This window comes from Leptosomus discolor, chromosome 9, assembly GCF_034619465.1.
Source record: "Leptosomus discolor isolate bLepDis1 chromosome 9, bLepDis1.hap2, whole genome shotgun sequence".
Classification (NCBI taxonomy): domain Eukaryota; kingdom Metazoa; phylum Chordata; class Aves; order Leptosomiformes; family Leptosomidae; genus Leptosomus; species Leptosomus discolor.
Genome location: NC_141399.1, coordinates 5914245 through 5927267, shown reverse-complemented (window position 1 = coordinate 5927267; position 13023 = coordinate 5914245). Strand labels below are relative to the sequence as shown.

Below are 13023 nucleotides of genomic sequence, written 5' to 3'. Positions count from 1 at the left end.
ATCTTCAGGTTTCCGTGCACAGGGATGAGGTCTCCACTGCTTAACTCCATGTCCTGGTTCTTATCAATTCGCTTTTTGCATGGAAACGAGTGTTATGTCCTGTAAGCTCAAATTGGAGGAGGAAAGCAGGGGAAGCTGTTTGGTTGCACAAATGGCTCCTGTCTGAGCAGCTAGGCCCGAGCGTGGCAGAGGCTGAGTGTGGTGCTGGCTCTGGTCAGGACCCATGGTGAGTGGTGGTGGCCTTCGCCAGAGGGGGTGAGAGAGATGGGGGTGTGATACCTGCCATGAAAAAAAGGGGGAGATGAAAAGTGGGGAAGACCAAGAAGCAGTGGAGGAAGTCCTGGGGCCAGGAGATGGCGGGGACTTGGGGGGGCGAGGAGACCTGTGCAGGTGGGGCTCCCTGAGGCAGGATGTGATCTCTGTCCCCAGGGTGGACAAGTCCTGCTTCAACAGCTGGGTTTCAAGTGTGATTAGTTCAGAACTGGCTTTGTTCTTCTCAAATTAACTTAATGTTTTGTTCCTGGTGGTTTTTCTACTTGGCCTGGTTGCCTTTTCTTCAGTTTATGCCAATGTCATGGGAACATAAGTAAACCAGTAGTAGTCTGGATATCTGCAAAAGTTTTGGCGATGAAATTGCATGTTAAATTGTTGAATAGTGACAGGAAAGACCGCAAGTGAGTAAAACAACTATTAAGTGCTTCAGAGTTTTATAACTTCGGTATTTTATAACTTTGGTATTTGGGAGTGTGTGTGTGTTTGGTTTTTGGTCTTAGTTTTGATTATTATTATTTTTCTTATAATGCAGCACCGAAGGCTGTTCGTACAGAACTATTCTGTGGTCGCACTCAAATAGATAATTTTTTTATTTCTTACTGAATGGTAAGAGAAGCTGGAAAGCAGTGGTACTTGGAGATCTAACAAGTAACACATTGTGGTTTTAAATAGTAACTGAGATGGCCAGTGTTCCACCTTGAAGTAATACTCTTAACACAAGATATGCTGGATTTGTGCTTGCTTCCTGCAGTTACCCATTTCAAACAAATCAGCCCTGTGCATGGACAAATTCATAAGTATATAAAAACACAGGCCAACTAACTTAGCCTGGTTACCTTCATCCAGAAGTACTGGTTGGTCAAAGCTTGATCCTACAGCAATTAATCACTTGATCCTACAGCAATTAATCAATTTCCAACTGTGGTTGGACTCAATGATCTTAGAGGTCTTTTCCAACCTAAATGATTCTATGTTTCTGTGCAATTAGAAGTTCTCTCAAGGGTGATTTGTTGTAAAGCCACAGCAAATTACGGATTTTTTTATTCTAGTGTAAGTTCCCTGTTATTTTAGTCATTAGGCATTTAGTTTCTGGATTACGCTGTGCAAAATGCATTGGCCAAGCCGATGGGCTTCCCTGCCCAGTGCCTCCCCACTGGTCCGTGCATACCCACTGGGAGTGAATTTGGTCCATGCATACCCACTGGGAGTGCGTTGCTCTGTTGCCATGTAGTACTGTTCCAAGTTCTTGCCATCACTAGCAAGTTATTAGTAAATTAAGTCTGAGTGATTCCCAGCAAGACTTGACAGGAGGAGCAAGTGTCAGGAGTATTGTTTCCATTGCTTGTGTTGGCTTCATACAGGGGGACCGTTTCAGCCATATGCTTTGCGCTTAAGCATGCGGCTGTGCTTTGTGTTGAAATACCTGAGCCCCTGATGGCTTTAACTGGAAACATTTTTAGGTTTTAGAATTGAGGTAATATGTAGATCTACTCAGGAGTGCTGTCATTGATGTGTAATGTAATACAAGGATTTTGAAGAATGTAGTCTGGAATATACCTAAAATTCCCACTGATATGGTGTGTATGCTTAGAGCTAGTGAAAGCCATTGATTAAATGTTTGCTTGATTGATGCTAGACCCAAGGGCTGGGAAAAATCTGCTCTATGTATTTGGGTTATTACTGTTGTTTCTTTGATGTGGAAGAAAATAGGCAGCTTCTCAGGATCTGTTTTTCCCCTACTCAGATGCTTGAACTGGATGTATGCACTGGAATTAGTCGAGACTAGTGGAGGTATGAGAAAGCCGTTCCCCTGCTTGAGATAACATTGTTCTCCAGGGTACTCCAGAAAGTGAGGGACAAGTGCTGAGTAATCAGCGTGGCTCCATCCAAAACTTTTCCAGCCCAGCTCAGCTTTGTAGTGCCTAAGCTGGGTTACATACAGGTACAGTCGAGCTGATTTCTTTATGCTGCTTTTCTCAGTGCTTGAGCTCAAGAAAAAGCACACCAGTTCAGTGTCAGCATGGCAAGAAAGGATGGAGCTTGGATCGCTGACCCGTGAGACTCGTAGTGCGGGAGTACCTGGTGCAATGGTAGTGCATGAAGCCAGCCCACGGAGATCAGTGGAGATGCTGCTGAGCTGGCACTGGAGGCTGTTCTAGCATGAGAGAGTTGGGGTTGTTCAGCCTGGGGAAGAGAAGGCTCTGGGGAGACCTTATAGCGTCTTCCAGTGCTTAAAGGGCGCCTGCGGGAAAGGTGGGGAGAGACTCTTCCAGGGAGCATAGTGGTAGGACAAGGGGTAACTGATGGTGCTTGGAGCAACCTGATCCTAATGGAAGATGTCCCTGCCTATGGCAGGGTGGTTGGAACTAGATGATCTTTAAGGTCCCTTCCAACTCAAACCATTCTGTCACTCTATGAAACCAGTTCTGGGCCTCTACTTCTAAGGCAGTGTTATTCTGCTACCTGTGTAAGCAGTACCTTGATAACCATGCAGATTGAAAATGTGTCTGAATACGAGTTGAAAGTACAGCTTTCTTCCAAGTGTTTCTGGGCTGAATCCCGGCTGTGGGCTGGCACTTGGTCATCCTTGATCTGTAGTTCGTTGTAGCCAAATTCTTCTGTTACTATGGCGTGATAAATTTAGCTGGTTTTGCCACCTTGTCTAAAACTTCCGAAGTTCTGCAGATGATACTTCTGTTACTTCTTTCCATTACTTCTTGCTTGCCAATACCAACGTGTCCAAAAAACAATGTTCTGCTCAATTTAGTAATGTTACAGCAAGGCTTCCGTTGAGATTCCTGGAGATAAATGGTTGGAGATGCAGAGGGATTCAGTTTCAAGTTATTCTGTTTTTCTTTCATGTCCCCATTCAGATATATTTCTAAGGGAGTGTGTCCAAACCAATAAATGGTTGTCATCTTGTATTTTGTATCTTGTGAATTTGGAAGAACAACAAGAACTATTCTTTACCCCAGAGGCAAGAAGGGGCTGAGGACCAAAATTAGATCTTAATTCAGTCAAAGCTTTTATTCATGTTTTCAACTTCAGGGTAGAAGAATTTTGTTTTAGGGTTTGCTTTGCAGCTCTTTGCTTGTGAGATATTTTGTCGAAGAGTCAGACTGCTTTATAGCTTTCCTGCAGGCTGACCGTGACTGGTACATTTTGGGACATTTGCCCATGTAGGCACATTTGAGCCCTCTTTGATGTAGAGGCTGCTGCAGAAAAGGACAGAGTTAGTCTCAACAAAAAACCACTGAGTTCATAAAGGTGGTCCCCACCAGATTTCAATGATGGAGATCGTAAGGCAGCTGAAGAGGGCAGTAAGCGACACAACAAAGAATCAAACTGAAGTTTCTCAGGTACCTTCAGTGTAGCCTGTCAGGCCTCACACTTGGCCAGAGTGAGGGTAGTTGAAACCCTTAGGTCTGTCCAAGAAGGACAGTGTGTGAAACTGTTTGCATCCTGTGGGAGCTCCTGCCCTTGTTGCACTGACATGCAGGGTAGGAATAGTTGTGTCACACTCTCTCCCATTCGGAGAATAGTTGTATGTGGTAAGTAGAAATCTGCAACTTAAAAGTGTGAAGGAGAACGCAGCTCCTTTGTTTAACGTTTGCAGCTTTTTTCTCTTGCCTTCTCTGGCGTGCTGAGGGCAGCACAGCCCAGTTTAAAAAAAAAAAAAGAAAAGAAAAGAGAAAAAAAAAAATTATGGAGTAGCAAAATAACACAAACTATTCTAATGTAGGATAATACAAGAAAATCTTGGGGAAAATATGTTCTTGTGAAATGAGCATGTGTTTTGCCAACAAAAATCCTATGACTGTTAAACAGTGTGTGTTTCAAAACTTGACATGTAGTGGAGTCAGTTCAGTGTATTAGTATGTATAATTTATAACGTTTGATGATGCACAATTGAGATGTGGATCTTGGAATTTTGATGGTCTCTCTCTTGGGAGCATGGAGAGTGGGCAGGACACGGATGCAGAAAGGAGAGGCTTTGCTCTATCCCATCGCCCTTGCAGGGTCCTCAAGAGAGCAGTTGTGGTATCCGATACCTGTAGAGGAAAAGGAATGTGCAAATTCTGTCAGACAAGTAGGGCTTGCTTTTAAAATAACATAATCAAAGATAAGTGTTACAAAAATAACTTGTTTACTGATAACTTTATCTACTTGGAAGATGAAAATTTAAGTGAAAAATAGACTTATCTTGTTAGTGTAACTCTTATCACTGGTGATAGGAAAATTGATAATGCAGTTTGGGACTGGCAAAGCAAGTGCTGTACTTATCACAGCAGGCTTCTGTGTTGTGTTGTCTTGCGATTTAGTGCAACAAATCAGATTAAACTCTCTAGAAACGCTATCTTAAGTGTGTTTCCCTGTGCAGCAGAGACTTGGGAAAATAATGCAAGTTGAGCAGCTTTCGATGCTTGTGCTTCAGTACCGGCTTTTGTCAAAGAGTTGGATGGAAAGAAGCAGTAGGTTCTGGAAGGTGTAGGGTCTGTGCACAGTACCATGATGGTGTACAAGTCCAGATAAGTGCATTTGGGACATTCTTTAGCCCATTGTCAACCATTCCTGAACTGGAAAATTTCTTCTAGCTGTAGATTAAGACAGAATTAATGGGCTGTGAAGCACTGGGGAGGCTGAGGATGTTGTAGAGCTTTTTGTGTTCAGCTGCAGGTCCTGGGTGGACCAGTGGCTGTGTGGGGCAGCGTGGTGGACTGCTGCGTCTGGAAGTTGAAGATAGGTCTGCGTAGCCCCGTGGGTTTGTCCAGTGCACCCCACTGCCAGGGGGTATGCGTTAGGCTCGTAGGGCATTTGTTCAGTTATTTCTTACTCTGTACTTAAAAACTTTTAACCTTACTGCTAAAGAAAAACACCATTGTCTATTAGTATGACTGGAACGAAAGATGAATAGCAGATTAGCCTTGAGCGAACTGTCAATCTGACTGATAGCCCATCACTTAAAAGGTCCTTTTATGTTTAGGAAAAAGCGTGATGTCAAAGCCAGAGAAAAAAGAATAATACCAATACTTAGGGCTAAACTTGCATAGCTTCCAAGAAGAGCCCTTGTGTGAACTGTTTGTTTCTCTACATGCGTGGCTAATTAGCATAGGTTACTATAAGTCTGAGCAGCGGCATTCAGGTTTCCTCTGCTATTTTGGGGCAGCTTGTTTATGGTGCTTCCATATGTGAATCCCTCAAGCTGGAGTAAGCATAGAGCAAAGGATATTGCAGTCGCTTCTCCTGCAACCTGTAAGCAGTATGCTGGAAATGCTTGAGTATAATCATTATCAGGTGAGTTGTTACTGCAGACTTATTTTAAAACCTGTTGCTAAGGCGGCTTACAGTATAGAGGAAATCCTTTTCCTTTGGTATCTAGTATGCTTTATTTAATTTCTTCCATAAAAATAAGCGGGGGACATACTTGGTCACTTGTAAAAGCAAAAGTCACTTTAATAGAACTGTTTTAAACCAAAAAAAACCCCTATTAGTCATATTTTGTATATAAATAATTCTCAGTACTGAAAAGCTTATCTTAAATACAAAAATAGCTGTTGCTGAGGGCAGTGATTGATCTGAACTGAAACACTTCTTTTCTTGCATCTTATTTGCATAATGTGTTTATAAACAGGCTATCTTACTTAAGTATGATTTAGACCATATACATGAGAGATAAATAATTTGTGGGCAAAAAAATGGTGTATTCCTTTTGTTTTAACCAATGTGTTAATGTAGAAAACTCGGAACAACCAAAACCTAAAAAACCAACAGCAAACCTTTTGATCTCTCTGTTACTTAACATCTGATAAAGGATAGCAATCCATGCTAGTTGGTTTTAATTGGTAACTACTAACAAGTAAAATGAGTCCTGCAGTATAACTTGTTTCTCCATGTTTTAGTGAAAACTAAATGTCACGTCGTTGAAGTTCTGAACGCAGAACCGTCTGTTCTGGGGTATCTGTATAACGTGGAAAACTTGAGCATTGGTCTTAAGTGAGAAATCTTATGTTGCAGAAAATGAAGTGGAACTTCTTGGTTTACTGTTAATAAGTTAGTTATTGAAACACTAGCTCAAACTGATTTCTTGCCAGCAAATGTGAGTTAGTGAAGCGCTGTTGACTTCCTTGGAGCTGCACGGGTTTGTACTTCAAGTGAAATGCTTAGCTGGTATATATGTCACAAATGTATAGCTCAAACCAGCAGCACAAATAACGATGTTGTAAATCAATAGCACGTATAATGATGTTGTAAAACAATAAAGCACTCTTTAAATTGTGTCACACAGGTGCAGACTCACCTTGAGAATCCAACCAAGTACCACATTCAGCAAGCCCAGCGGCAGCAGGTAAAGCAGTACCTCTCTACCACTCTAGCAAATAAACATGCCAACCAAGCCCTGAGCTTGCCATGTCCAAACCAGCCCGGTGATCATGTCATGCCGCCTGGAACTGGAAGCAGCGCGCCCAACAGCCCAATGGCTATGCTCACCCTTAACTCCAACTGTGAGAAAGAGGTAAGATGCTCTCCCTGTGCGTTCTCTTCAGTAAAATGGAATTGCAATCTGCTTGCTTTCTGTTTTAAACCATGTTTGCTCGTTGTTGAGATGTTATGTTTATCTTCTTTTCTGAACTGCTCACTTTGAAAATGCAACTGCTGCCTCTGTGTCTGCCTGATGAATATGTGTTTGCATAGAACATTTTAGCAAAAAACCCGTGTCCCTCTAACTTCCTCTTTTTTTTTTTTTTTTAAACTATTTTAGCTAGTTTACGCTTATTAAAACTACACCCCCCGCCCTTGCTTGATGCACGCAGTGAATAATTGACCTTTGGAGAGTACAAAGCAGTTTTGTAAGCTGTAGCTTTCTGGAATAATGTTATTTATGGCTCATTCAGTGTAGAAAGAGCAAAGAGCATAGAAAAAATAACGGAAAAACACAAAGCTTTTGGGGATAATTTAGATATTTTTACAGTAAAATCTGAGCAAGTCTCTTGCTTAGCTGGAAGGCCAGATTATCCCAGCTAATATACCCTAAAATGTTACTGATGATTGTTTTATGATGAGCTCAGTGATGCAAGTATAAGACTTGACTAGCCTATGCCTAGAAGCCTTTTGCAACCTTGTCTTAATCTTTGCCGTCAAAAACTTAGTTGGATGTGACATGTGCTCAGGTGCTGAAGGAAGATGATTTGAAAGATGTTAACAAGTGTAAGAATCATGTCGATAATTTTGTAGCTTGACAAATGGGAAACAGTTGTAGAGCTCCTTGGGTCCCCTCATCCTCCTCCCTCGAGCCTTTGTGCCAGATTTTTAATACAGATGCGCTCTATGAGGAAAACTTTATGGAACTTTGAGAAACGGTTGTTACAGAATGTATTTTGCACATGCAAGAGAAGTTTCTTGTGCTCCATAGCATCAAAAGAAAAGAAAATCAAATAGTTCCATCCTATCATCCCACTTGTACCCAAATATTTTTTTTTTTTTTTACTCAAGCTATTTACAGCTTCACTTTGCTGTGTCATCAGGCACATGTGTGCATGACACTGTTTCAATCATGCTCTTTTTGGGACTCAGACTGTGCCATGAACTCAGATCCATGCTTTGCTTTTTCTTTTTTCTTTTTTCTTTTTTTTTTTCCTTCTTTTTTTCCTTTTTATTTCTGCAGGGATTTTATAAATTTGAAGAGCAAAGCAGGGTTGAGAGTGAGTGCCCGGCTCTGAATACACACTCACGAGCATCATGCATGCAGGTACTGGATGACACAGGAGTTGGAGCACAGGTCCCCTTCCTAATGAACATGTTTCTTTGAAGTTATGTTGAAGAACAAACTTGCCCCGTAGTGTCTTTAAGAACCTGAATATAAGATGTGTTTAAGGAACTAAACAACAGTATTCTTTGTTAGCATTGATGTCAAAAGGGCATTAAGACACCTGAAGAGGGCTGGCGCTCTCCTAGCACTGTAATGCTATCACAGAAGAACATACCAACCATGCCTTTAAGGCCTTACTTAAGAAAATCTTTTCTAACGTAGTTTTCCCAAGACTGCACGTATGTGTTCTTGTCCTGATAGTTTCTATGCAGATCACACTTGCATATAAAAAGGTGATATGAGAAGGCTTTAATCCATCCATGGTAATTTGTCCTCAGTAGTCATCCTTCTGGGGTTTTTTTTTGTTTGGTTTGGTTTTAATTTTTTATTTTAAAATAAGAGGGTTTTATTTCTAGTAACAAGACTTCAGATACGGGCTGTAACTATTAGTTCCTTTCTTGCCCTCACTTCCAGTCAGCGTCATTCATTCTGATCACAGTTTCATGAGCTGTTACAAAAATCCCATACGCTACTATTTCTACCATCAATTTTATGCGTTGATTTTGTAGATGACTCCCACTTAAGTTCCTTTTTTATAGTGAGCAAAAAGGAAATAGTCAGTCCTGCAGGACAGTTCAGAGCACCTGTGCGGGTGCGTTGGAGGGCTCTGTTTCTCCTGACCGTGCAGGAGCTTTATGGAGGCACCTTCCAGCCCAGCCCCAGAAAGAAGACTGCTTGCACCACCTGAAATCTTATCTCTAAACTGCTCTTGGGTGGTGCTTCCTGGGAGGGCGTGAGAGGGATGTGAATCCAATATATTATGCTGTCGAGGGCAGGCAGCCTGTCACGCAGCAGCAAGCCTTTGTTCCCTGTCCTTCCCCTGCAGGTGTCGGGGGCTTGGGCGTTACTCTGTACACAGGTTTTGACCCACAACCAGAGGGAAGAGGTGGAGGGTAGGCAGGCAGTGCTGCACGGGGGGACAGGGAATCACGTCATTGGCATAGCTCATTTCTACAGGGAGCTATCTCCGCTGTTCCTGGGAGGAACAGTGTCTCCATGGGCAGGCAGTGCAGGGAAAGTGCTGGTGGGAGGAGTGGGTTAGACCATGAAGCCTCAGCTTTGTCATGACCTGACTGTCCTGGCTGAATAGCGGGAGTCATGGCTGAGGGGTTGGATTTGGAGCGTGGCAGAACTGCACGGGCACCTCTGCTGGAGTCTGTGCTGCAGAGAGCCGGTATGTGGCTGAAGTGCTTTGTCAGGCCTCTGTATCCTAGTGGTTTTGATAACTGTTTTGTTTTTCTTTGTCCACCTTTTCTGCTGCAGATGGATGATGTGATCGATGACATAATTAGTCTGGAGTCAAGTTACAATGAAGAAATCCTTGGCTTGATGGACCCAGCCCTGCAAATGGCAAATACGGTACAATGGTCCTTTCCTTCTGGTTTCCCTGTTGAGTCTGATTGTCTTTCCTTGAGAGAATGCAAATTGTCCAAGCAATTAAGTAGTTATTGTCTTGTCCCATAGAGTGTAATTAGTTTTTCTTTGAAGAGCTTAAAAGTATACAGTTGCAATGAAAACATGAATTTAAAAGCTCAGGCTGGAGTCAGGTCAAGGGAATACAAAGGACGATTTTGCTTTTCTTATTTCGGAGTCAAGTTAGTCCATGAGAGGATTGTAACGGAGGAGTGAACTGGGCTAACGAGAGTGAGCTCATACCCGTCGATATTAAAGATCACTGTGGACATTATACTTGGCTTCAGAAAGCCTAGAAGGAGCCTCCAGCACCCCAGATTCTTGTGTCTTGTCATGTACAAGTAAGAAATTGTATGCCACGCTTCATGCCTGTCCAGAGATGCTGTAGTTTAACCATTAGCTCTAACATCATAGCTTTAGCTTAACCTGATTTCAAATGGAGAGAAGTCCCTAGCTAGGCAACAGCCAGGATGTTACATAATTTAGGGGGAGGAAAAAAAAAAACCCCAAACAAAAAACCCCCGAACAATCTTCAAACCAAACAAAAGGGGAAGGAATAAAGCAGCTTAAGACCTGAACTGGGGAAGGGGACGTAGGAAGCTTGTGATGGAAGAGGAGAACACAGAGGTGTGAAAGTCGGTGAGTGGGGAAAGGTGCAGGTTACCTCCGAGTTGCGATTTCTGTTTGCTGGTTCACATTGCTGCCAGCATTAATATAATCGTACTGCTGTCATAATCTTATTTTGATCTTCTGTGGAGGGTAGCTCTAGTGAATTTTTTGTCTCAGGCTTAAATGCTGTTAGATCCGGCTGAGTAGCTGTCTGCCAGGGCTGGCGTCTATTTCTTTTTTTTTTTTTATCTAGTGCCAAAATTTACAGCTTACCACATAGCATCGATTTTGTAACATAGGTTTACATTTGCTGACAGTAGTCGTCTGGTGTCGTGTTAACTTATTCCTGTGCTCCCACAGATTCCCACAGCCCTCTCGGAGGTGTGGTGAAGGCCGCAGGGAACAGCCCACCAGCATCCCTTGCTGAATAGTGCCCTTTGAGTAGATGAAAAAATAACTGCAGAGTCCTACGGGAAAGAATGAATTTTGCTTTAACCTAAGATGACTTGAAAAGTGCATCTGTCTGGAATTTGAAAGGAAAACTTAAAAACCCATGAAAAAGATAGTTTTCAAGATCATTGCTTTTTTTTTTTTTTTTTTTTTTGGTATTTGAGGGATCAGGTCCTTCTGGAGTCCTTTCTCTGAAGTTCCGTTGGGTTGGGACCCATTAAATTAGAGGCGACTCGGATTTCTTTGTGCTTTTCTCCCTCTCTTGTTTCAGAGGAACCCCAGCAGTGGCTCTTTGCTTCTAGGCAAGGACATGATAGTACTCTGCACTCTTTTGGTGCAAGGAGTCCGTGCCATCGATATTTAGGGTAGTCCGCATCCCTCGTCCTTGCTGTCTGACAACAAGCCTTGTAAAGACTGCCTGATCCACATTTGCTATGAAACTATATGGTGAAGTCTGTAAAATAAGGATATGAAATAGTAGAATGAAGACTTCTTGGAGGCAAAAAGCATGTATCAGTCTCTGAATTAATCTGGTACCAATCCTGAAGAGATGGAAATGGAACAATGTTTCCCAACAGTGGGTTTGGGAAAAATATGAACCTGATGTGACAGACACTGTTCTTTTAGAACACCATTTAGCTCTTAAAACACACAACATTTTACTACTAAGGAATTAATGTCTGTAGACTGAGCTAAGTAGAGGTGGAAGAAATCAAGAGCGGAAATGGTCTCTAAAGAGAAGCAACCTATAAATAGCTGTGCTGGGACTACGACAAAGGCTGCTATTGTTCCATAACCAACAAAGAACAAAAGGACCAGTTTGTTACATTTGGTAACAGTACTTAATTGATAAGCAAAACCAGAGATTTCTGCGTAGAGCGAGCTAAGGGAAGTTTCCAAGTACCTCTCAGTTGAAACGGGCTCATTGCAATCAGCTGCTTGTAAAAGTGTTTGTAAACTTTGATATTGGGTCACAAGTGAACGGGCTTTGCTTCTGTGGTGAAAGGTGTCACCAAATGGTCACTAGTTTGCCAGAGAGGGTTTTCTGCGTAGATACGACCTAGTAATTGAATTGCCCGGTACTGGGTAAATACTCTTGTATGCCCAGTTGAGATGAGAACTAATTCATCCAACTAACCAGTTTTAGCAAGAGTCTGATGTAGAAAGCCGTGTGAGTACATGCAGCTCCACTTCTAAATGTGACTTTCTTGTGGAAGTTAAACTTCAGAAGTAGAGAGGAGTCTCATTTCAGGGAGTGTTGCCGAGCACATGCTTGTAGGTAAGGGAACAGCACAGTGCGTAGTAGGCTGCATGAGCTGGGGAGCAGAATCCATTCCAGAGTGTACTGATTCCTTAGGAACAGCCTTGTTGATCACACAGCTGCTGTCTGGGTGATTCTACGCAGAGCCTGAATGACCTGAATGTGGGTGCTGGTTTTGCTGGAGTAGTGGAGGAGAAAGGGAAGCCTCAGACTCTCATGAATGTACATTATGATGACTCTGCAGTAATAATGACCATAGTTGAAATTTCTGTTAGAGCAAAGCTGTTATTTAAAAAAAAAAATAAAATAAAAAAAAGGCAGATGGAAAGTGATAGGAAGGCTGAAATTCGTTTTACTTGGTATGTTTGTGCACCTTGTGAAGCCAAGGCCTAGAAATAGGAACTCTTGCAAATGAAGGCATTTTAGCCCATGCTATTTCAATGAAGACAACAAGCCAAGCCTGGCGTAAGCCACTCTTCCTTCCTTTGCTGTTTGGGAGGGTAAAGGTGGATGGTCTGCGTGATGCTGTATTTCAATTTTTTTCTTGGCCAGAAGTAGCTAAGAAAGCCTTAAGGAAAGCATATTTAGGTTGGAAACATGCTAGAGTTTGGAGAAGACAGGGAAGGAGCCTCCTTTAGCACCAGAAAATCCTGTGTCTTTCTCAAAGTTTTGAGACTCCATCTTCCCAATGGAATGGCTGTGGGAGTTTTGAATGTTTTCCCATCTCTTTGTACTAGGGGAAAGGGATGAAAGCCTTGACTGTCTTAATAGATTAGAGCTGAAATGTTTGCAAACAATGTTTAATTTTTTCCAGTTTCTTCCAATAGGAAGCATTTGAAATAAATGCCTAGGCATCAATGTATCGTGTCCCTTATAAGCCCCTTCTGGGTTTTTTTCCCCCCATTTCAGCCTAGTGGCTGCTTTTGTGTGCTCACAGGACTACTGACTTGTCCATCTCAAACCAATGCCCTCAGCATAGGGGTCCTTTCTCCTTCCCTAAACCCTGCACTAGTGATTATTGGTAATGATTATTACCTTACAAGTCAACTGATCTTATTCCTCTGGGACCTGGAATATAATTGTGAACAGCAGATGTGCCTCAATTCTAACTTCTCTTTAACTGCAGGTGTTTTAACCGCATGAGATGAGC

At 42.3% G+C, this 13023-nt stretch overlaps 1 protein-coding gene across 8 annotated transcripts in view; it reads left to right on the top strand.

Moving 5' to 3' along the window:
- Positions 1 to 13023, top strand: part of MITF (melanocyte inducing transcription factor) — a 106392-nt gene that overhangs the window by 81391 nt on the left and 11978 nt on the right. For 2 of the 8 annotated variants that reach the window (XM_009958470.2, XM_086470424.1), the window contains exons 1-4: positions 5536 to 5568; positions 6560 to 6787; positions 7937 to 8020; positions 9404 to 9499. In XM_009958470.2, coding sequence (XP_009956772.1) covers positions 5536 to 5568; positions 6560 to 6787; positions 7937 to 8020; positions 9404 to 9499 — 441 coding nt within the window. Of the gene's footprint in view, positions 1 to 5535; positions 5569 to 6559; positions 6788 to 7936; positions 8021 to 9403; positions 9500 to 13023 lie in introns of those variants that run through there. The other 6 variants (XM_086470419.1, XM_086470420.1, XM_086470421.1 and 3 more) reach the window with 4 other exon arrangements.